Source organism: Esox lucius, chromosome 11, assembly GCF_011004845.1.
Source record: "Esox lucius isolate fEsoLuc1 chromosome 11, fEsoLuc1.pri, whole genome shotgun sequence".
Classification (NCBI taxonomy): Eukaryota; Metazoa; Chordata; class Actinopteri; order Esociformes; family Esocidae; genus Esox; species Esox lucius.
Window position 1 is genome coordinate 14,545,573 of NC_047579.1, and position 24,512 is coordinate 14,570,084.

General features: G+C 42.8%; 1 protein-coding gene across 4 annotated transcripts in view; it reads left to right on the forward strand.

The window, feature by feature from the left end:
- Positions 1-24,512, forward strand: part of tbcd (tubulin folding cofactor D) — a 75,884-nt gene that overhangs the window by 44,461 nt on the left and 6,911 nt on the right. For all 4 annotated transcript variants that reach the window (XM_029123625.2, XM_013131261.3, XM_013131263.3 and 1 more), the window contains 13 exons: positions 3,499-3,616; positions 4,138-4,198; positions 4,576-4,598; positions 4,951-5,045; positions 5,748-5,824; positions 6,199-6,280; positions 6,505-6,623; positions 6,736-6,821; positions 12,154-12,294; positions 15,795-15,878; positions 18,496-18,654; positions 19,250-19,388; positions 22,587-22,708. In XM_029123625.2, coding sequence (XP_028979458.1) covers positions 3,499-3,616; positions 4,138-4,198; positions 4,576-4,598; positions 4,951-5,045; positions 5,748-5,824; positions 6,199-6,280; positions 6,505-6,623; positions 6,736-6,821; positions 12,154-12,294; positions 15,795-15,878; positions 18,496-18,654; positions 19,250-19,388; positions 22,587-22,708 — 1,306 coding nt within the window. The remainder of the gene's footprint in view (positions 1-3,498; positions 3,617-4,137; positions 4,199-4,575; positions 4,599-4,950; positions 5,046-5,747; positions 5,825-6,198; positions 6,281-6,504; positions 6,624-6,735; positions 6,822-12,153; positions 12,295-15,794; positions 15,879-18,495; positions 18,655-19,249; positions 19,389-22,586; positions 22,709-24,512) is intronic.

Below are 24,512 nucleotides of genomic sequence, written 5' to 3' on the forward strand. Positions count from 1 at the left end.
CGTTTCAGTCAGTAAATATTCATTTTGGAATCTAAAAAGACATCTCTCAAAAACACGAAAGTGTGCTACGTGAACACGCTGGGAACAAAGCAAAAGATTAGCAAGTTGAACACGGTAACTTGTGACAAAAGTGTAAAGTAAATATAGCCTAATATTCAAACAAATGTGTTTTGTCATTCAAAGTGTTGAAGTATAACACTTCCCCGAGTTGGTTTGTTGGAAAGGAGAATAAAACACAGGGAGTCAGGGCAATTACCGTAGTTATACGTCCATTTATTACAGAAGCTTCTGGAGACACGTGTCGCCGCACAATGTCTAAGGATCAACATTCAAAACATCATTTTTATACTTCTACTACGCCCAAAAGATAGAGGCGTTAACTTACAAAGTGTGTGCCATTGGCCCAATCCCAGTTTTATTCCTTATAGGATAACTGCAAGTATCCCCTTGCCCCCCTTTCTGGTTTCTGTCTTGTCTGTCCGACTATGTGTGTGTGTCTCTGACCTGTGACCTGTTTCTCACAAAACAGACATACTAAATCTTTCTCTCCCCGGCAACTGCTTAAACAGGGTTTCCTATTCTCCTACTTGCTCCTTCAGTTTCGGTTCATATTACAGACATTTAATATTTTGTTTCATTGGTTACAACAGCTTATAACAGTTCACTAACTTATATAATCAATACATCTACATTGGTTACAACAGCTTATAACAGTTCACTAACTTATACAATCACTACATCTACAAAAGTAGGCCTAATATAGGGTTCATTTAATTTAATTGGTGTCGGGCATGAATTTTAATTTTATAGAGCGAGAGGAGCAGCAGCAGCAACAATAGAAATGGGTTGAGGAATTCAAAAGTTTCTTCACTGCATGCAAAGGCCCAACCATAACAAGGGGGAGAAAAAGAGAGCTGGATGTAGCATTTCTTTTTTTTTTAATGATTTACTTGGACTATGAACCCATGAGTAAAGGAGAATGCGAAGGGATGCAACACTTCGCCAGCGCAGCTCAATCGGGCTATACACCCCCATGCTACAACACCGTACAACACCTGTGCCATGTTGAAGTGATAACCTCTAATGTAGAAACTATGATAAATCAGTACTTTACTAGGTCAAATTTACATCTGAGATGTCCCATTCACATGCTTCAGCTGGCGACCAAAGACGCCGTTAACGAGCACCACAAATGTAATAGGCTGTTAGTGAAAGTCGGGGACTTGGTGAAAAGTGTACTCAAGAGCGCCCTGAACACAGAGGAAACCGACCAATTAGTTGTCCGCCCCAAAAATGCCTGCGCCACTCGATGGAGGAGCCAGCTGCGGACGATTTAGTCGGTCATCCGGTTGTTCCAAAAAGACCCGTTATGGCAAAACAAACTCAAGTCTAATGTTGCCAAGATCACCCTGAATCAAGTATGGCAGCCCTAACACCACTTGCAGACCTAACAGACAAAATGCAGAAGGAGCTGGGGAACCTGGGGATGATCCTCCTTGCTGTCGCAGAAATCAAATCCCTGCTCACCGATGACACTCACGCTGCACTTCCAATGGGCATCGCTGCTTTTGCAGAAACATTGGCAAACAAGGTGTCAGTTCGCTATGGAATATACTATACTGGTGAACATATCATTTTAGCATCAGTGTTAGATCCCCGTTTCAAGACAGAATGGATAATCCGAGATGAGTCTGTATGCAACAAACTTGGGGAGATCCGCGACCTCCTCATAAAAGAAGCTTAGGAAATTAACGCTCCCAGCCAGACAACCGAGACCGACGCCCCACCTGTTTACTTTTAAAACCTGTATGTTTTTATATAATTAGGGCCATTGATTCGTTTAATTTTACAGGACATTTTGTGTATATTCCTTCTTACATAGGCTAGGACTAATTTGTTATTTGAAATAAAATATTTCTTTTTGGAAAATGTTGTCTTTGCTCTTTAGTTCTTTGGGAGGTAAGGCTGTGGTTTAAGTAATACATGCAGATTTTTTCCTTTTTTGGAGCGAGCGGGGGGGTGATTTGAGTTGAGCTTGATGCAAACTGCGTTGAGCGCTGATTAATAATGAGCGGACCGGCCTGATCTGGCTTTGAACGTAGGGGTGAAGAGCTCCGTGAGCGAGGAGCAGAGATTCTCACCGCTCCAATCCGCTCATATGCTCTGGGTTACTGTGGCATGGAGTGGGAACATTGTGGCAGTCGTTTTGGACCATGCGTCTTTTTCTGTTTAATTCACGGGTTCTTGTAAGTCATAATTGATCAGTAAGGAATTCCTCTCAGCTCGGGTTGCACTGAGTATCACGTTATACAGTTAGGTCCGGAAATAACTGGACACTGACAGCACTTTTGGGGGTATTCAACTCCAAATTGGAGGATGGGTTTAGGATTTACAGCTCTTTAGTTTGTAGCCCCCTCTTTTCTAGGGACAAAAGGTTATTGGACAATTGACTCAAAAGCTGTTTCATGGACAGTGGTGGGCTATTCCATCATTATTTATTATACAATTAAGCTGGTAAAAAGTCTGGTGTTGATTCCAGGTGTGATATTTGCATTTGGAAGCTGTTGCTGTGAACCTACAACATGCAGTCAAAGGAGCTCTCAGATTAGACTTTGCCAAAAAAAACTCTTAAAAAAGCCAGCCCAGTTCTGGAACAGCATTCTTTGGACAAATTAAACTAAGATCAACCTGTACCAGAATGATGGGAAGAAAAAAGCATGGATAAGGCTTGGAATGGCTCATGATCCAAAGCATACCATATCATCTGTAAAACACGGTGGAGGCAGTGTGAGGGCTGGGCCATGCATGGCTTCCAAAGGCACTGGATCACTAGGGTTTATTGATAATGTGACAGAAGACAGAAGCAGCCAGATGAATTCTGAAGTGTAGGGATATACTGTCTGTTCAGATTCCGCCAAATTCAGCGAAGAAGATTGGAAGGCGCTTCACTTTACAGATGGACAATGACCCAAAACATACTGCCAAAGCAACCCAGGAGTTTTTTAAGACAAAGTAGAATATCCTGCAATGGCCGAGTCAATCACCTGATCTCAACCCGATCAAGCATGTATTTCAATTGCTGAAGACAAAACATATGGCAGAAAGACCCACGAACAAACATCTGCTGAAGACAGCTGCAGTAAAGGCCTGGCAAAGCATCACAAAGGAGGAAACCCAGCGTTAGGTTATGTCCATGTGTTCCAGACATCAAGCAGTCATTGCCTGCAAAGGACTCTCGACAAAGTATTGAAAATTAACATTTTATTTATGATTGCGTCAATTTGTCCAATTCCATATTGAACCCCTGAAATAAGGGGACAGTGTATGAAAATGGTTTTCATATTTTTGTTCAACTTTTTGAATTAAAGCTGAAAGTCTGCACTTCAATTGCATCTAGGTAGTTTCATTTCAAATTCATTTTGGTGGCGGACAGAGACAAAATTGTGTAAGTGTCCAAATATTTCTGGACCTAACTGTATGTTGGTGCTTTCTTTTCAGTTTTGCCTCAGTTGTTGCCCGTAGCAATTGGCATTGACCTCCAAGGTCGCCACGGCGCCCTTCTGGCTTGTGCGGAGATCGGACACGCTCTGTACATATTGGCCAGTGAGAACAACAGGTATGTGGACCTCAACTCTTGTCACAGCCAATAGTGTCAACCCACTTCATGAGCTAGCCAATCAGATCAAGACAGTACTGACATGGGGCTTCCAATCTGTACAGAACCCTGCCCAAAAATGTTTTAAATGGGGGCCAGGAGTTTTACTTGGACAGGTCACATGGATAATGAGGTGACATTTTTAGGTTATACACACATTACGTGTTAAATGTTTTGAAACATCTCAATGAAGGGTATTCCTTTATTTTTACTATGTCAAGAGTCTGCCAAGCTCTCATTAAGGCAAAGGGTGGCTACTTTGAAGAATCTAAAATATAAATGTATTTGGATTTGTTTGACACTTTTTGGTTTCCATATCATTCCTTTACATGTTTTACTTCATAGTTTTGATGTCTTCACTATTATCGTCTAATGTGGAAAATAGTTCAATTAAAGTAATACCCTTGCATGAGTAGGTGTGTTCAAAGTTTTGACTGGTGCTGTCCATCCATAATGACAGCAGTGGCTTTGTTTACCTGCAGACCGGTGACAGAGCTCATTTCTACAGACTCTGTGGAGGCACTGAAAGGCATTCACCAGAAGGTCAGTCTCCCCTGTTTTTACCTATAAGTGGTTTCTCAGCTTTAGGTTCCTACTACTGCTTCTGCCCTCAGAAATCCCAATTGGATGTCCATCAGAAAGGAAAACTGAGGCTGTTGCAGAATTTTGCAACCCTAACTCAGGGGTCAGTTTCAGCCAAATACAGATGTTGTCGATCTGTTTGTCTCTCTACCTGTCTGTCTGAATGCAGATGTTGTCTGTCTGTTTACCTCTCTGTCTACCTGTCTGTCTGAATGCAGATGTTGTCTTTCTGTCTACCTGTCTGTCTACCTGTCTGTCTAATCATCCATCCAAATCAAGAGTCTTAACAGACTAATCGCTAAACCTTGTCATCTTGTCTGTTTTGTCTTGTCTTCTAGCTGTCGGACAGAAAGCAGTACAGGTAGGCACTATTGTTTTCTCAACGTCAGCCCATTTCTTTTGTGTCTAACCTTTCTTTTCCTTTATGTTGTATACCATAGGTCTTCAACCCTCTCCTGGGGACCCCCCAGCCATTCCATCTTTTAGGTGTATCTCAGAGATAGCACACCTGAATCAACTTATTAACTAATTAACAAGCCCTTACCTGTTGAATCAGCTGAGCTAGTTCAGGGCTAAAACGAAACTGTGAGATGGCTGGGGGGGTCCCCAGGAGAGGGTTGAAGACCCATGATGTATAAGATACTGTTTCTTCTGTGACCTGAACTTGTTTCTGTTTGTCGACATAAAAACCGAACTGTCTCCGGTCCACACAGGGGCTTCGGCGGTGAACTGATGAGGCCTGCGATGTGTGCTCTTATCGAGAAGATGTCTCTTTCCAAGTTGCCTTCCAAAGACGACCCTGTCATCAGTGAGTAGCCTGTTAATGGAGGCCTTTGAATATGTGATGCTTACTGTAGATCCAGTGACTGTAATGGCATGATCTTAGTACTTGGTCAACCTTGTCCCGGGCGGGACCTAATGTGTTAGCTGTCTCTATTCAAGTCTTTGGCTGCAGCTTGTGGCCAGTCGTTTTGCAGTGTGCTGTGCTCATTGACTGAAAGACTGTGTATTGAAAAGAATTGCTCCGTGTTTCAGCTGGCTGGTAATTACCGATAAAGAATGTCAAAACAATAATATATCCACTAGATTGAATCCTGTGTTTGTGTTTGCTGGCTGGTAGTTACTGATAGGTATAGACTGTTAACAAGCATGCAGACTTGGTCAAGAGGTTTAGTTGTTGTTCGACCTCACATTAGAATGGTGAAGGCGTGTGATCCAGCGACCTCAGCCTAATTAGTTTGTCAGATCTGGTGGTTCCGGCATCCCAGAAACCATTGACGACCAGGGGTCAGATGAGAATGGCCAGACTAGTTCAAGCTGACAAATACTCAAATAATCACGCTTTATAAAAGTGGTTTGCAGAAAGACATTACTGAATGCACAACATATCAAGCCCTGAAGTGGATATGGGTTTGAAGGGGGTCCTAACAAATACTAGATGGGTGTACCTCATGAAGTGTCCGGTGAGTGTGTGTTATGTCTGGCTAAATCCTGTATATCTGTGTTTCAGCTGGTTGGCAGTGGCTGATCGACGACACCTTGAAGAGCCTCCATCTCTTCTCTGCCGGACCCAGGGACAACATTAAGGTAAATACACATCTGTATGCCTGGTTGGCAGATGGAGAGACTGACTGCCTGGGCTAAATGACTGATAATAATGGGCTGAATGACTTAACTAGCTAATTAAATACTAGCTGGCTAAATAACTGACTGACTAGCTAACTGAAAGACTGAATGACTGACTGCCTAGCTAACTGAAAGACTGAATGACTGACTGACTAGCTAACTGAATGACCAGCTGGCTGGATAATTCACTGGCTAGCTTACTTAAAAACTTGCTGGCTGAATGACCGACTGGCTGGTTGGTTGGCAGACATGCAGAACGTACAGACAAAATACAGACAGACAGACATGCGTGTCTCAACTACAACTGGTCATTGTGTTACTGTGTGTATGGTCAGGAAGCAGCAGTGTCCGCCCTGGCTGCTCTGTGTGAGCAGTGCTACCAGCCCCAGCCCGGCGTGGCCGATCCCCAGGTGCAGGGTGAGTGGAGACAGTAGGCTGGGAAGGCTTGGTCACGCCTCATGTTTCAGTCATTGAGCAGACACGTTAACCTGAGCCGTTAACATGTCTGCCAGTGTGTCTGTTGTCCTCCTTTTCTGTACACTCATGTTTTATGACGTCACCCTGCTACGATATCAACCTTAGTTCTCCTCCCTCACCACGCCTCATCGTTTCTCTCTGTCTCCCTCTGCGCATGCGTTCAGAGCTCCTGGTGTCCCAGTACATAGCAGGGTTGAAGAGTCCAGAGGTTCTGACTCGATGTGGTAGCGCCCTGGCTCTGGGTTCTCTACCACGGTTCATGATCAGTGGGAAACTGGACCGGGTAAACCATCAGCCTCGGACTGTAGTCCACCGCCACTCACGTGTATCCTCCATTTGGAACTACTCAACGCTGCTGTATGGGGTGGACTACAGTTTGTGTTTCTGTGTCTCAGATCCTGTCAGGGCTCCAACAGAGCAGCGGTCAGAGAGAGGTGATCTTCTCTGAGGCCAGGAGAGATGCTGCCAAGGCCATGGCACAGTGAGTCGCCTCATCTAGCCATCCGTCTAGTCTTCCATCTGTATCTGTATTCCATCTATATCTCTATTTATCTATCTATCCATCATCTATATCTATCATTGGTCTATATCTCTATTTATCTATCTATCCATCATCTATATCTATCATCTGTCTATATCTCTATTTATCAATCTAACCATCATCTATATCTATCATCCATCTATATCTCTATTTATCTATCTATCCATCATATGTATCTATCGTCCATCTATATCTCTATTTATCTATCTAACCATCCTCTATATCTATCATCCATCTATATATCTATTTATCTATCTAACCATCATCTATATCTATCATCCATCTATCCATCTATCAAACATGCAAATTATCAAACTGAATCAATTAAAACACAATGAAACTGAGGCAAAGCCGAAACACAAGTTAAGTTGGAATGAGCCCATCAGGTCTGTACATGTACTAAGATACAGACTATTAAAACCAGACCCAGCCGAGTATATAAACTGTTTAATCACGTCATTACACGTCATTACGTTTCTAATCATGATTAGAAGGCTGGTGCCTTGTCCTCGATCTCTTGTTCTCTGTTTCCTGAACAACCCAGAGGCCAGTAGACAGTCTATACCACTGAAGGACAGACACAGAATATCAACATGAATATAACAGACCTAATGATCAGTAGACAGTCTATACCACTGAAGGACAGACACACAGAATATCAACATGACTATAACAGACCTAATGATCAGTAGACAGTCTATACCACTGAAGGACAGACACACAGAATATCAACATGACTATAACAGACCTAATGATCAGTAGACAGTCTATACCACTGAAGGACAGACACACAGAATATCAACATGACAGTACTGATCATTAGGTCTGTTATAAAAACATCCATGTCTCTGTCTCTAATTATGCATTTAGATTAATATTTAATGCATATTACAGTCTATTCAGCTGTGACATCATAGTCAGTTCCTAACTTCAATATATAGTGAATCTAACATAACAGCAATATGACATATAGTCAATCAGACAGAACAACAATATGACATATAGTCAATCAGACAGAACAACAATATAACATATAGTGAACCTAACAGAACAACAATATGACATATAGTGAACCTAACAGAACAACAATATGACATATAGTCAATCAGACAGAAGAGCAATATGACATATAGTGAACCTAACAGAACAACAATATGACATATAGTGAACCTAACAGAACAACAATATGACATATAGTGAACCTAACAGGACAGCAATATGACATATAGTGAACCTAACAGAACAACAATATGACATATAGTGAACCTAACAGAACAACAATATGACATATAGTGAACCTAACAGAACAACAATATGACATATAGTCAATCAGACAGAAGAGCAATATGACATATAGTGAAACTAACAGAACAACAATATGACATATAGTCAATCAGACAGAACAGCAATATGACATATAGTGAACCTAACAGAACAACAATATGACATATAGTCAATCAGACAGAAGAGCAATATGACATATAGTGAACCTAACAGAACAACAATATGACATATAGTCAGACAGAAGAGCAATATGACATATAGTGAACCTAACAGAACAACAATATGACATATAGTAAACCTAACAGAACAACAATATGACATATAGTGAACCTAACAGGACAGCAATATGACATATAGTGAACCTAACAGAACAACAATATGACATATAGTGAACCTAACAGAACAACAATATGACATATAGTCAATCAGACAGAAGAGCAATATGACATATAGTGAACCTAACAGAACAACAATATGACATATAGTCAATCAGACAGAAGAGCAATATGACATATAGTGAACCTAACAGAACAACAATATGACATATAGTCAATCAGACAGAAGAGCAATATGACATATAGTGAACCTAACAGAACAACAATATGACATATAGTAAACCTAACAGAACAACAATATGACATATAGTGAACCTAACAGGACAGCAATATGACATATAGTGAACCTAACAGAACAACAATATGACATCTAGTGAACCTAACAGAACAACAATATGACATCTAGTCAATCAGACAGAAGAGCAATATGACATATAGTGAACCTAACAGAACAACAATATGACATATAGTCAATCAGACAGAAGAGCAATATGACATATAGTGAACCTAACAGAACAACAATATGACATATAGTGAACCTAACAGAACAACAATATGACATATAGTCAATCAGACAGAACAGCAATATGACATATAGTGAACCTAACAGAACAACAATATGACATATAGTCAATCAGACAGAACAGCAATATAACATATAGTGAACCTAACAGAACAACAATATGACATATAGTGAACCTAACAGAACAACAATATGACATATAGTGAACCTAACAGAACAACAATATGACATATAGTGAACCTAACAGAACACCAATATGACATATAGTGAACCTTACAGGACAGCAATATGACATATATAGTGAACCTAACAGAACAACAATATGACATATAGTGAACCTAACAGAACAACAATATGACATATAGTGAACCTAACAGAACAACAATATGACATATAGTGAACCTAACAGAACAACAATATGACATATAGTCAATCAGACAGAAGAGCAATATGACATATAGTGAACCTAACAGAACAACAATATGACATATAGTCAATCAGACAGAAGAGCAATATGACATATAGTGAACCTAACAGAACAACAATATGACATATAGTCAATCAGACAGAAGAACAATATGACATATAGTGAACCTAACAGAACAACAATATGACATATAGTCAATCAGACAGAAGAACAATATGACATATAGTGAACCTAACAGAACAACAATATGACATATAGTCAATCAGACAGAAGAACAATATGACATATAGTGAACCTAACAGAACAACAATATGACATATAGTCAATCAGACAGAACAGCAATATGACATATAGTGAACCTAACAGAACAACAATATGACATATAGTCAATCAGACAGAACAGCAATATGACATATAGTGAACCTAACAGAACAACAATATGACATATAGTCAATCAGACAGAACAGCAATATGACATATAGTGAACCTAACAGAACAACAATATGACATATAGTCAATCAGACAGAACAGCAATATGACATATAGTGAACCTAACAGAACAACAATATGACATATAGTCAATCAGACAGAACAGCAATATGACATATAGTGAACCTAACAGAACAACAATATGACATATAGTCAATCAGACAGAACAGCAATATGACATATAGTGAACCTAACAGAACAACAATATGACATATAGTCAATCAGACAGAACAGCAAAATGACATATAGTGAACCTAACAGAACAACAATATGACATATAGTCAATCAGACAGAACAGCAATATGACATATAGTGAACCTAACAGAACAACAATATGACATATAGTCAATCAGACAGAACAGCAATATAACATATAGTGAACCTAACAGAACAACAATATGACATATAGTGAACCTAACAGAACAACAATATGACATATAGTGAACCTAACAGAACAACAATATGACATATAGTGAACCTAACAGAACACCAATATGACATATAGTGAACCTTACAGGACAGCAATATGACATATATAGTGAACCTAACAGAACAACAATATGACATATAGTGAACCTAACAGAACAACAATATGACATATAGTGAACCTAACAGAACAACAATATGACATATAGTGAACCTAACAGAACAACAATATGACATATAGTCAATCAGACAGAAGAGCAATATGACATATAGTGAACCTAACAGAACAACAATATGACATATAGTCAATCAGACAGAAGAGCAATATGACATATAGTGAACCTAACAGAACAACAATATGACATATAGTCAATCAGACAGAAGAACAATATGACATATAGTGAACCTAACAGAACAACAATATGACATATAGTCAATCAGACAGAAGAACAATATGACATATAGTGAACCTAACAGAACAACAATATGACATATAGTCAATCAGACAGAAGAACAATATGACATATAGTGAACCTAACAGAACAACAATATGACATATAGTCAATCAGACAGAACAGCAATATGACATATAGTGAACCTAACAGAACAACAATATGACATATAGTCAATCAGACAGAACAGCAATATGACATATAGTGAACCTAACAGAACAACAATATGACATATAGTCAATCAGACAGAACAGCAATATGACATATAGTGAACCTAACAGAACAACAATATGACATATAGTCAATCAGACAGAACAGCAATATGACATATAGTGAACCTAACAGAACAACAATATGACATATAGTCAATCAGACAGAACAGCAATATGACATATAGTGAACCTAACAGAACAACAATATGACATATAGTGAACCTAACAGAACAACTAGGCCCTGCTCAAGTGGTAAGGGGGTGGCGTGGCTCAGTGTATATGCATGAAGTTCTGCCCGAGGGGGAAACTAAAAAGTTAGGAAAGTAAACTACCAAGCTTTTTTATCACACTCTGCTCAGATGCGTTTCAAACGTGTTGCATGCTCCTGCTGTATCAGTATTGCATGCCAATATTCATGACTTCCATGTGAATAAGATTTACGGTCAGACCCTACTCCTCGCATGAACACCAGTCTGTCAGTCCGTCTTTCTGCGTGTTCATCCACGGGATCTGCATGTTGTCGGTAGTGTTCGGGTGGTTAGCCAAGGTAAACAACTGCCAGGCAATACCTGCCGGACCTGAATTATACCAATATCCCACTCCGCTTCTCGGTTTTACTGTTTCTATTTCTAGAAATCAGTTGTTTTCTGTTACCCTCGTCTGAGTTCTTTAGCGGATACTTCTATCCTAGCGTGTTTGTCTAATGTTAGGTGGGACAAGCATGTATCATATTTAGTGCGCTTCGGATTTAATGTTGTATTTGAGGAAAGCGTTTTTCTTATTTAAGGATTTTTGTTTGTTTTAACAAATGTACTTCAATTAAAGGTTAGTTGAATGTTATTGGTTAAAGGTTAGTTGGATGTTATTCATATTTTTAGGATGAAATCAAGCTTTTGCTAGGGGTCCTATTGTTAACAGTTTTTTGGACAGGTTGGTGCTAGTTGGAAAAGACAAGTTCTGGATGAGCTTTACATCCTGTTTGAAGTGGTAAGTTTTAGTCATTTTCAAAAGATGAGCAGGGACCCTCAGTTTGTTTTTCATTTATTTATCAGTCTTTTAATTTCAATCGTCGATTTAAGAGGTTTTATTGTCATAGGATATGACACTTTCTCTCTTTCTCTCAGAGTGTGTGTGACAGCAGGGGTGTCCGCCCAAGGCTCGACTGACTCTGTGGTTTGTGAGGGGAACGTCTCCATGATCTACAGAGCTCTCCTGGACTGTTTGAGTGACTACACCCTGGACAGCAGAGGAGATGTAGGAGCTTGGTTAGTGACACACAAACAGTTTGGCTTTCCCCTACCAGAGGGGTGGAAGTCCCCTTGAGCACGGTATTCCCTGTCCTACAGTCATATATCACATGGTCTGGCCATCTATGTGTCTGGTCACCTGGGTGATGCTTCATTTACCTCACAGGTATGTCAACAGACAACATTTCACTCAGTGGGACAAATGGCCCATTAAAACCCTGCGTGCTAAATTCTGGAAGATTCTTGTACACATCTAACTATGTATGCAGGATACGATCCGGCCAACCACTAATAATAATTACAAAATAAACATAAGAAGCTATTATGTTTGTAAACATCGAAAATACATTTGACCCCCTATCATTTCGTTCCTAAACCCTGCAAATCATGAGTTGAGTAAATGTAAGTCCCTTCACCCAACTGGTCCTGGGGCTGTGTTCACAAACCTGTTCTGCAAACTCACTGAACCCTCAGGAGCATAACATCCAATCAGAGTCAGTGCTATCTAGCCCTAGATTCACAGGAACGCCATGGTAATCAATTTGACCGTGGTAACGACACCTTAGAAAAACCCTGACAAAGTGCCGGCTCAGTGAGCACAGTGGTGCCATTTAGAAGGGAAGTCAGAGGGAAACCCAGTTTCCCCATTAAGGAAAGGCTACGGCTGCACCACAGACAGAAATGCAGAAATCGTGACAAAAAGCCAAACATGTCAAATAGATGAGGGACAGTGTCTGACCGACCCCAAACCTGCATTAGGCACATTTTGTTTATCATTATCATTATGGGGAATAACAACCGAAAAGGGAACAAGAAACCTCATCTATACATTTTGAGTCCTTAAGGATCCTCTCTGTTTATTTATAGTTAACCCCTCTTGTCCCCGTTTTCTCACCCTGTCTTTATCCCCTCCAATTTGGTTTGAATTCATATAGATCTGTAACGCACACAGTTGACTTCCCGTGCCGATTGGGGTTAGTAATCTCCCCGTCAGGACTCCTCACCCTGCCTCACGGCCATGTGTCACACCTTGTTGCCCCAGGCGATGTGTATTGCCACACCGGGTGAAACTTAATTTACCTGACAGAAACGTCACCTGGCGTGTCACTTTTATCGTCTCTTTTGCATCACATTGGGGACATAATCTTCTGGATGGAAAAGAGGAAAGACATATGCCCTCAGGCATGGGAATCTTGTCCTTTCTGTTAGACAGGTGTGAGGTCTGCCAAAGCAGGTCCTTTTACAAGAGTTGGGTCTGGTTTGAAAATGGCTTCCGTATTATCTACAGAACCATCTATTGTTTGGCCAAGTTGCAGAAAGGGCCAGGTTTAACAATGGCTGCCATTTCGGGCCTTTTGTCCCGAACCGTTGATTATATAACAATATGAAAACTTGGGCTACTTCATTCTTTTTTCCTGTCTCTACCTGTCTGTCTCAGGCTGTGACTTCTGAGTAAAGTGCCCTGATTGCCACATACACCCCCCCCATGCCATCGAAGAATGTTATTTGCAGTGACACCGCCTCTGGTTCTGAACTTAATATTCAAATTAACCTGTCACATCCTGGAGGCAGCATTTGTTTTGCAATATGGTAATCAGAGCATGTAGCTACTATAGCCAAGCACTAGGACAGCTGTGTGTGTGTTAGGTGTGTGTGTGTGTTAGGTGTGTGTGGGTGTGGGTGTTAGGTGTGTGTGTTAGGTGTGTGCGTTAGGTGTGTGTGTGTGTGGGTGTTAGGTGTGTGTGTTGGGTGTGTGTGTGTGCGTTAGGTGTGTGTGTGCGTTAGGTGTGTGTGTGTGTGCGTTAAGTGTGTGTGTGCGTTAGGTGTGTGTGTGCGTTAGGTGTGTGGGTGTGTGTGTGTTAGGTGTATGGGTGTGTGGGTGTTAGGTGTGTGTGTGTGTGTGGGTGTTAGGTGTGTGTGTGTGTGTGGGTGTTAGGTGTGGGTGTTAGGTGTGTATGGTTGTGTGTGTGTGTTTGGTGTGTGTGTGTGTTTGGTGTGTGTGTGTGTGTTTGGTGTGTGTGTGTGTGTGTGTGTTTGGTGTGTGTGTGTGTGTGTGTTTGGTGTGTGTGTGTGTGGGTGTTTGGTGTGTGTGTGTGTGGGTGTTTGGTGTGTGTGTGGGTGTTTGGTGTGTGTGTGGGTGTTTGGTGTGTGTGTGGGTGTTTGGTGTGTGTGTGTGTTAGGGGTGTGTGTTAGGGGTGTGTGTGTGTGTGGGTGTGTGTGTGTGTGTGTTAGGTGTGTGTGTGGGTGTTAGGTGTGTGTGTGTGTGTGGGTGTTAGGTGTGGGTGTTAGGTGTGTATGGTTGTGTGTGTGTGTTTGGTGTGTGTGTGTGTTTGGTGTGTGTGTGTGTGTTTGGTGTGTGTGTGTGTGTGTGTGTTTGGTGTGTGTGTGTGTGTGTGTTTGGTGTGTGTGTGTGTGGGTGTTTGGTGTGTGTGTGTGTGGGTGTTTGGTGTGTGTGTGGGTGTTTGGTGTGTGTGTGGGTGTTTGGTGTGTGTGTGGGTGTTTGGTGTGTGTGTGTGTTAGGGGTGTGTGTTAGGGGTGTGTGTGTGTGTGGGTGTGTGTGTGTGTGTGTTAGGTGTGTGTGTGTGTGTTTGGTGTGTGTGTGGGTGTTTGGTGTGTGTGTGGGTGTTTGGTGTGTGTGTGGGTGTGTTAGGTGTGTGTGTGTTAGGTGTGTGTGTTAGGTGTGTGTGTGTGTTAGGTGTGTGTGTTAGGTGTGTGTGTGTTAGGTGTGTGTGTGTGTGTGGGTGTTAGGTGTGGGTGTTAGGTGTGTGTGTGTGTGTGAGTGTGTGTGTGGGTGTTAGGAGTGTGTGTGTGGGTGTTAGGTGTGTGTGTGTTAGGTGTGTGGGTGTTAGGTGTGTGTGTGTTAGGTGTGTGTGTGTTAGGTGTGTGTGTGTGGGTGTTAGGTGTGTGTGTGTGTGTGTGTGTTAGGTGTGTGTGTGTGTTAGGTGTGTGTGTGTGTGTGTGTTAGGTGTGTGTGTGTGTTAGGTGTGTGTGTGTTAGGTGTGTGTGTGTGTGTGTTAGGTGTGTGGGTGTGTGTGTTAGGTGTGTGTGTGTGTGGGTGTTAGGTGTGTGTGGGTGTGGGTGTTAGGTGTGTGGGTGTGTGTGTTAGGTGTGTGTGTGTTAGGTGTGTGTGTGTGTGTGTGTGTGTGTGTGTGTGTGTGTGTGTGTGGGTGTTAGGTGTGTGGGTGTGGGTGTTAGGTGTGTGGGTGTGGGTGTTAGGTGTGTGGGTGTGGGTGTTAGGTGTGTGTGTGTGTGGGTGTTAGGTGTGTGGGTGTGGGTGTTAGGTGTGTGTGTGTTAGGTGTGTGTGGGTGTTAGGTGTGTGTGTGTGGGTGGGTGTTAGGTGTTAGGTGTGTGGGTGTTAGGTGTGTGGGTGTTAGGTGTGTGGGTGTTAGGTGTGTGTTAGGTGTGTGTGTGTGTGGGTGTTAGGTGTGTGTGTGTGGGTGTTAGGTGTGTGGGTGTTAGGTGTGTGTGTGGGTGTTAGGTGTGTGTGTTGATGTTCATCAGTTATTTTTCTCTCCAGGGTACGTGAGGCAGCCATGACCAGTCTGATGGAGGTGACTCTGCTAGTGGTTGACACTGCTCCGCAACTCCTCTCTCCAGACCTGTGAGTAGCGACCACACCCACTCTCTGGCCCCACTTCCAGGTAACTGCAGCAATATGAAGCCTTCATGAACCCTTCGTAAGACTTTCACGGGGGGGCCTGATTAACCAAACACCTCGCATCGGCCAAACACTAAGCCATGTTTGTGGCTGTGGCCGGGCGCCTGGATCTCAGTATGTCCGGGACAATTTCTATAAAGCCAAAGTGATCTAACTGCTTAGATTGGTCCCAGAATCTGCTGGGTTTATTCTGATTGGCCAGACGCATACTTTAACAGTCATGGGAAAAGCAACAGTTGGAGAACATGTATTTGGCTTTGACACACTGTTTGGTTAGCGATGATCTGATCTCTGAGGAGTTTGTTTTGTGTAACACACCTCATTATGACATCACCTAAATGACTGCAGTCTCAGACTGATCTATGTAGCAAATTACAGAGCAGCAGAAATTATCAGTTTGACTTGCTTCACAAACTTTTCTTAGGCAAATATGGGAAAGTGAAAGCAGTTATTCAAAGAGAAAGCAGTTAGGAATTGGCTAAGAAAATTCCTAGCCCCTTTGGCTAGGAAAAGCTTCATACAGGGTTTCCACAGGTCATGGAATTTATGGAATATCATGGGATTTGAAAAAGTATATTCCAGACATGGAAAGTCAAGGGATTTTATAATTATTTTAGTCTAAGTCATGGAATATCAGGGAATGTTGTAGCATGTTTACATTTTAGTTGCCATTTATCTAAATGTTTTTTCCATGCAGTATTCTTCTTTATCAGGTTATTTCATGGATTTCCCATATTGCGTATTGTTTTGGTTAGGATACTTCATTCGTCAGCCTCCATTTATCCCCTTCCCGCTCGTCAACAGGCAATCACTTCAGTCAAGATATGCAGTCTCCCGTGCTAATGAAGGCAAACCTGCCAGGGAAATGTACATCTCAAGGGCTTTGGCTACATAATAATGACTTCAAAAAGTCTGGGTCTTAAAAGTAGATGACAGAAAAGTTTAATGTAAAGTATGTAAACTACTATCGATCTATCAAATATGGAAGAGGAAGCACTTCGCAGCCACGCAAACAGTCAGAAGCATGCAGCCGCCAGGAGCATCATCTTAATGATCATAATTGTGCATTACACTGATCAGCCATAACATTATGACCACCTGCCTAATATTGTGTAACTCCCCCTTTTGCCGCCAAAACAGCCCTGACCCGTCAAGGCATGGATTCCACTAGACCTCTGAAGGTGTGATGTGGTTTCTGGCACCAAGACGTTAGCAGCAGGTCCTTTAAGTTGAGAGGTGGGGCCTCCATGGATCAGACTTGAGGCAGGGCACATTATCCTGCTGAAAGAGGCCAATACCATCAGCGAATACCGTTGCCATGAAAGGGTGCACATGGTCTGCAACAATACTTAGGTAGGTGGTACATGTCAAAGTAACATCCACATGAATGGCAGGACCCAAGGTTTCCCAGCAGAACATTGCCCAAACCATCACACTGCCTCCACCGGCTTGCCTTCTTCCCATAGTGCATCCAGGCACACGCACCCGGCCATCCACGATGTAAAAGTGATGTAAAAGAAAACGTGATTCATCAGACCAGGCCACCTTCTTCCATTGCTCCGTGGTCCAGTTCTGATGCTCACGTGCCCTTTGTAGGCACATATGCAACAAATTGCGATGCACTGTGTGTTCTGACACCTTTCTAACAGTACCAGCATTAACTTTTTCAGCAATTTGAGCTACAGCAGCTCGTCTGTTGAATCAGACCATACGGGCCAGCCTTCGCTCCCCACATGCATCAATGAGCCTTGGCCGCCCATGACCCTATCGCCAGTTTACCGCTTTTCCTTCTTTGGACCACTTCTGATAGGTACTGACCACTGCAGACCGAGAACACCCAACAAGGGCTGCAATTTTGGAGATGCTCTGACCCAGTCGTCTAGCCATCACAATCCTTACGCTTGCCCATGTTTCCTGCATCTAACACATCAACTTTGAGGGCAGAATGTTCACTTGTTGCCAAATATATCCTGCCCACGGACAGGTGCCATGATAACAAGATTATCAGTGTTATTCACTTCACCTGTCAGTGTTTATAATATTGATTGGTGTATGTTTGAGTAGTGAAAACTTAGTTTTGTACTGAAAACGTGTGTGAACTAGTAAAGAAAGCTTGTAAATTGATGGGTTTAAAATACCGTGGGCTGGTTTTTGTCTGTTCAGTGCTCTGCACAAAGGCTGCTTGTTTTTCCATTCATTATAGGTCATTGAAATTCAGCTTTTCTGTCAGTGAATGTCTAGTAAAAGTCAGGGAATTTGACAATTAACTTAAGAGTGGGAATCCTGTTCATAGGAAGCTAGGAATCTATTAAGAAACCTAGAGAAGAGCCTGGCCCTGGGGGAGTGACCATTTTATGGCCACAATATTAATCAAGGTATTTCAACTATCAGAGGACAGTTGGGCTTCTGGCAAAATTGGCAATCTAACCCTTTAGACAGGTACCACAGTGGCCCTATTACATTCCATATCTCCACCACAATATTCTCTCAACGCCGCTCATTCATTCTCCATCTCCTCCCCTCTCATCCTCCCCTCATCCCTCTGCTTTTATCTCCTCAGGGTGAATGGTATGATGTGCAGCTTGGCCCAGCAGTCAGCGGAGAAGATCGACCGCTACAGAGCCCATGCTGGCTCTGTGTTCCTCCGGCTCCTCCACAAAGACCACCCTCCAGTACCTCACATCCCCCACAAAGAGGAGCTGTTGACAATCTTCCCTCCGTGAGTCCCCAAAACCGGAATTCTGGGTTCTCTAAACCCGTACCCGAAATAACTTTTTGTAGGTTTTAGCTCCAAACCTGTTTCTGGGGGACTGCTCTAATGTAGGATTTATCTCTAACCCTGTTCCTGGAGATCTACCCTCCTGTAGGTTTGAACTCTAATCCTGTTCCTGGAGATACCTACCCTCCTGTATGTTTTCACTAAGAACAGATTGTGAGAGGCGGGGCCTTGACATAATCAACCACTAGCACTTTGACTAAGTGAATGTTGATCTGTCGGCGTGGTGATGGAATGTCACAGTCAGTGAGAGCTGACTTGTACACTCAGACGCCGTGGCATTCAATTACGCTCATCAAGTTTACTGAACGTTTATTCTCCGGAAAAGGCTCAGTGATCCCAGAGAAAGTATTCTGAACCCTGACCACTTCTCACATATTGCCCAATTGCAAATGCTATGTTAACATTTCTTTCAGTTTGATATTTTATTTTAAAACATCAATTATTGAAATGAAAAGTGACCACAACTAGCTGTGTTATTCTTCTGTAACTGAGTTAAGGGGCAGAGAGACTGAACTGTTTCTTTTTTCTGACTCAGTGAAGGGGCAGGGACTCTGAACTGGAAAGCCCCGTCCCAGGCCTTCCCCCACATCACTCAGCTCCTCCGCATGCCCCAGTACCAGTACCACACCCTACTGGGCCTCACCGTGTCTGTAGGAGGACTCACTGAGTCTACGGTACGTCTGTCTGTCTGCCGTCTGTCTGTAGCGTGTTGTCTGTAGCTCTGGGCCCGCAGATCTCTGTCTGTAGCTATCCAAATCTGTAAACATCCATCTTTAGCCCTTCTTTTACCACGATGCCATTACCACACACTATTGGTCCTTTACTGTATACCGCGTTCCAAATTATTATGCAAATTATATTTTACACTGATTTTCCAAAATAGTCGATGCAAATGACAGTCAGTGTATCATCTACCGTCAGTGTATCATCTACCGTCAGTGTATCATCTACCGTCAGTGTATCATCTACCGTCAGGGTGTCATCTACCGTCAGTGTATCATCTACCGTCAGTGTATCATCTACCGTCAGGGTGTCATCTACCGTCAGGGTGTCATCTACCGTCAGTGTATCATCTACCGTCAGGGTGTCATCTACCGTCAGGGTGTCATCTACCGTCAGGGTGTCATCTACCGTCAGGGTGTCATCTACCGTCAGGGTGTCATCTACCGTCAGTGTATCATCTACCGTCAGTGTATCATCTACCGTCAGTGTATCATCTACCGTCAGTGTATCATCTACCGTCAGTGTGTCATCTACCGTCAGGGTGTAAGTCGAATGGCGCTGAACAAACCACCCAATGAAAACCCAGAACAACAGGGTTGCAAAACATTTCATAGGTTGTAAAGAACTGAAAATGGTCATCTGTTGAACTTGAGGTCATATTTACTGAAATCAAAAGCTGTTTCAATCAAACACATCTTAACAGGGCAAGTTACATGTTCACATAGGACCCCTTCTTTGATATCACCTTCACAATTCTTGCATCCATTGAACTTGTGAGTTTATGGAGAGGTTCTGCTTTGTTCCATTTTCCACTTTTCCCATACCGCTTGAATCCTGTGGCCTGCTTAGTAATGTGGAACATCCTTCTTAAGTAGTGTGCTTTTAATTGGGCTCACCTGGACAACTAATGATCACAGGTGTCTGAGATTGATTTCAGTGATCCAAAGAGCCCGGAGACACAATACCATCCATGTTTGATTGAAAAACTAAATATTTAATGTTTATGACACTTCATTCCGATTTGCATAATAATTAGGAACGTGGTGTAGTCTTGTATTTAACTAACAAGCTTTTCGTTTCCTCCTGACACGCCAACCAATACAGCAATGGCTGTGAGTGTTGGTAGAGGCTACATCTCTAACTGGCCTGTCAGTTGGACTCGGAGCCTTTGAATAAATTATCTGGTTGCCCGGAGATCCTGGTTGGAGTATAAACGCACCAGGGAATTTATTATGTTGCAGATGTTTCTTACCCCAGTTGAGGCTGCTCTACTCTCCACTTGAAGTCGTTTGGCCAACAGAGGGCATTGGAGCTCATCTAATGAGCTGGTATTTACAGTACTGAGGAGTCATATCTCTGCTCGCTCTCTCTGTCTCTCATTCTCTTCTCGGTCTCCACAACACCACTGTCTCTGGGCAGTTGAAACACACTCCTGACATCAGCCCGAAGCTCATCCACTGTCTTCCTGTAAACAAGAACGTATAACCCAAAACAAAGATCCAAAGTCATCCAGAACAAATTGAACTGGAGTTGTTTTTTAGTTATTTTGGCAGGGCTGGTGTTGGTCTTTCCTTGCCCATTGTCAAGCCTGCGCGTCCACGTCGATGCACTGCTATGAAAGAAGGTGGAAAGCATATGAGGAGAACAAAGTTTTAAAATGTGGCATCTCTGAAGGGTCCTTCCTCAGGCCCGGTCAGTCCTCTCTCAGGCCCGGTCAGTCCTCTCTCAGGCCCGGTCAGTCCTCTCTCAGGCCCGGTCAGTCCTCTCTCAGGCCCGGTCAGTCCTCTCTCAGGCCCGGTCAGTCCTCTCTCAGGCCCGGTCAGTCCCATTCTGCTATACGAAGCCAATATTCAGTTCGACAGTATTTAACCAGCGCTCTACATTTGACCATGACAGAAGGTGAAATAGTGTCCCTGGTAGAAAGTAATGCTAGATTAAGGCCACAGTTTCCCGTTTAGTGTGGGCCCCGGGTCTCTCCGTCCCCTCGGCCCCAGTGGGCCCCAGTCGGCCCCGGGTCTCTCCGTCCCCTCGGCACCAGTGGGCCCCGGGTCTCTCCGTCCCCTCGGCACCAGTGGGCCCCGGGTCTCTCCGTCCCCTCGGCACCAGTGGGCCCCGGGTCTCTCCGTCCCCTCGGCCGCAGTGGGCCCCGGGTCTCTCCGTCCCCTCGGCCCCAGTGGGCCCCGGGTCTCTCCGTCCCCTCGGCCCCAGTCGGCCCGGTGAAAGCCAACCCCTCTGGTGTGGCTGCCGCCCTGCAGGGACATGCTTAACACTGGCAGTGATTTGTAGTGGCTGGGTTTATTTTTAGCCCAGCCCGGTGTTTGCAGAGTTAGTGTAGAAAGATCAGCTGAGGGTTTTTAATAGGCGCTGTTTGGTTGGTAAAGTTACGGTCATCTGCCAACACCGCCTGTAAACCTATTCCCTGGGAGGTGATTTGGCCCGGCCCGCTCGTTGCTTCTCTCTCCCACTCTCTCCTTTTGTCTCTCTCTCTCTCTCTCTCTCTCACGTTGTTCTTTCTCTCTCTCACGTTGTTCTTTCTCTCTCTCACATTGTTCTTTCCCTCTCTTGCTCAAGCTGTCTCCCCCTTTCTGTCTTATAAAAGAAAACACACTTCTGAGGGAATATCTCTAGCTTAACCAAGTTAGTTCTCACACACACACTGCGTCCCAAGTGATAAAGCGTCCTGCACCATCCTGGAAAACCTTCTCTTACTTTTCTAGTCCATTTTTTGTACAAACATGGTTCAAAAGTTGTGTGCTGTATAGGAAAAGAAGTCCCTTTTGACTTGTAGAGTGATGGGCTTTTTAGATTAAATGTTTGCTTAGTGTTGTTTCTCACACACTGTCATTCCAAACGTTCCCAATTTTAAACGGTGTGGTAATATCATATTTTGTTTTTATTCTTGCTGGGGTTCTGGTTTTTCTTCACAGACTTTTAGGCTGGTGGGCTTCAGCTTTCTTTGTCTAAAGTTGACTGCATAATAGGATGTCAGTCCAGCTGAATTGACTGTCCATGTGTGTATCTCCCTCTCTAACTCCCCAACCTCCCCCGCCTCCCCCATTATGGGAGCTATTGTCTATAACATGATGATGGACAGGCCGAGACAGAAATCTGCTGGCACGTCTCTGTCTCATGTGTGGTTTTGTCTCCAGGTGCGTTTCTCCTCCCAGTCTTTGTTCGACCACCTGATGTTGATCCAGCGGGACCCGGACGCAATGGGACACTTCAGTGAAACTCTGCTGCGCGTCTTCAGAGACAACCTGAGAAATGACAGGTAAGCACCGCCCCGAGACACACACACACACACACACACCTTTTCCTCACACACCAACTTCTCGTAAACAAGAATGGTTTAACTGATTGTCGGTTTCATTGGTTTTAAAATGCAAATAATATGCTACACATTTCTGGCAAGACCCTTTAGTCAGTCTCAATCTAACAGACCACTGTAAAAAAAAATAATAATAATAAAGTGTAATATATTATTCTTTGTTTACCAACGCTGCAAAAAATGGATGACTGGAGAAAGATGGTCTGTGTGTTTCAAAGGTTCCCCAAATAATGACGGTATTGCAGTACAGTAATTCAACAATTACAGACAAAGTCAATTTAATCCAGGCATTTACTGAGATATTCAATAGAATGTAAAATATTAAAATACAAATGTGTTATTTGAAGTGATGCCAAGGTTTTTAAACCACATATGGATTTTTGTTATTACATTGTTTGAAAGATATAATGGTAACGTCTTGTTTGAAAAGTGACTTGACACAAACTCTGTTTCTTAGTGAAAGGGCTGAATTGAAAATAATAACTTGTTTCATTTTCCCTTCATATGGGTTTAATTTCATACATTTTGACGAAATTACTTTAAACAACCAGATTGTTCTAATGTACCGCCACATAGAGAATGGAGAAATGCCCCCTCAGTTTCCTTTCAAACTCCGCCAAGACTTCCCAAAGACTTGGTTGACATACACTACTGTTCAAACATTTGAAGACGCTTCGAAATGTCCTTGTTTTCCATGAAAACATACCTGAAATGAGTTTGATTGGAAATATAGCTAAATTAATAGGAAATATAGTCACTGACAAGGTCAGAAATAATAATTTTTAGTTGAAATAATAATTGTGTCCTTAACTTTGCTTTCATCAAAGAATCCTCCATGTACAGCAATTAATGCCATGCAGACCTTTGGCATTCTAGTTGTCAATTTGTTGAGGTGATCTGAAGTTGGATTGGCTTGATGGGCACTTCTTACGTTCAAGCTGCTCCCAAAACACCTCAATAGGGTTGAGATCCGATGACTGTGCTGGCAACTCCATTATACACAATACCAGCTGACTGCTTCTTCCCATAAATAGTTCTTGCATAGTTTGGTGCTGTGCTATGGGTCATTGCCCTGTTGTAGGATGATACTGGCTCCAATCAAACGCCATCCACAGGGTGCGACATGGCATTGCAAAATGGAACGATAACCTTCCTTCTTCAAGATCCCTTTTACCCTGTACAAATCTCCCACTTTACCATCAACAAAGCGCCCCAGACCATCACATTACCTCCTCCATGATGGCATCAAGCACTCCTCCTGCATCTTTTCATTTGGTTTGCGTCTCTCAAATGTTCTTCTTTGTGGTCCAAACACTTGAAACTTAGATTTGATTGTCCATAACACTTTTTTTTCAATCTTCCTCTGTCCAGTGTCTGTGTTCTTTTGCCTGTCTTAGCCTTTTCTTTAAATGATTGGCCAGTCTGGGATATGGCTTTTTCTTTGCAACTCTGCCTAGAAGGCCAGCATTCACCTCTTCACTGTTGACCCGCTATTTTGTGGGTTCTATTTAATTAAGCTGCCATGCATGCTAGTACCTGTGAGGCATATGTTTTTTTGAACTAGGCAATTCCTCACATGGAATAGCCTTCATTTCTCAGAACAAGAATAGAGTGACAACAAAGAAAGTTCTTTGTTTCTGGACATTTTGAGCCTTTAATTGAACCCACAATTACTGATGTCTCAGGTACTCAACTAGTCTAAAAGCCAGTTTTATTGCTTCTCTGATCAGAACAGTTTTCAGCTGCG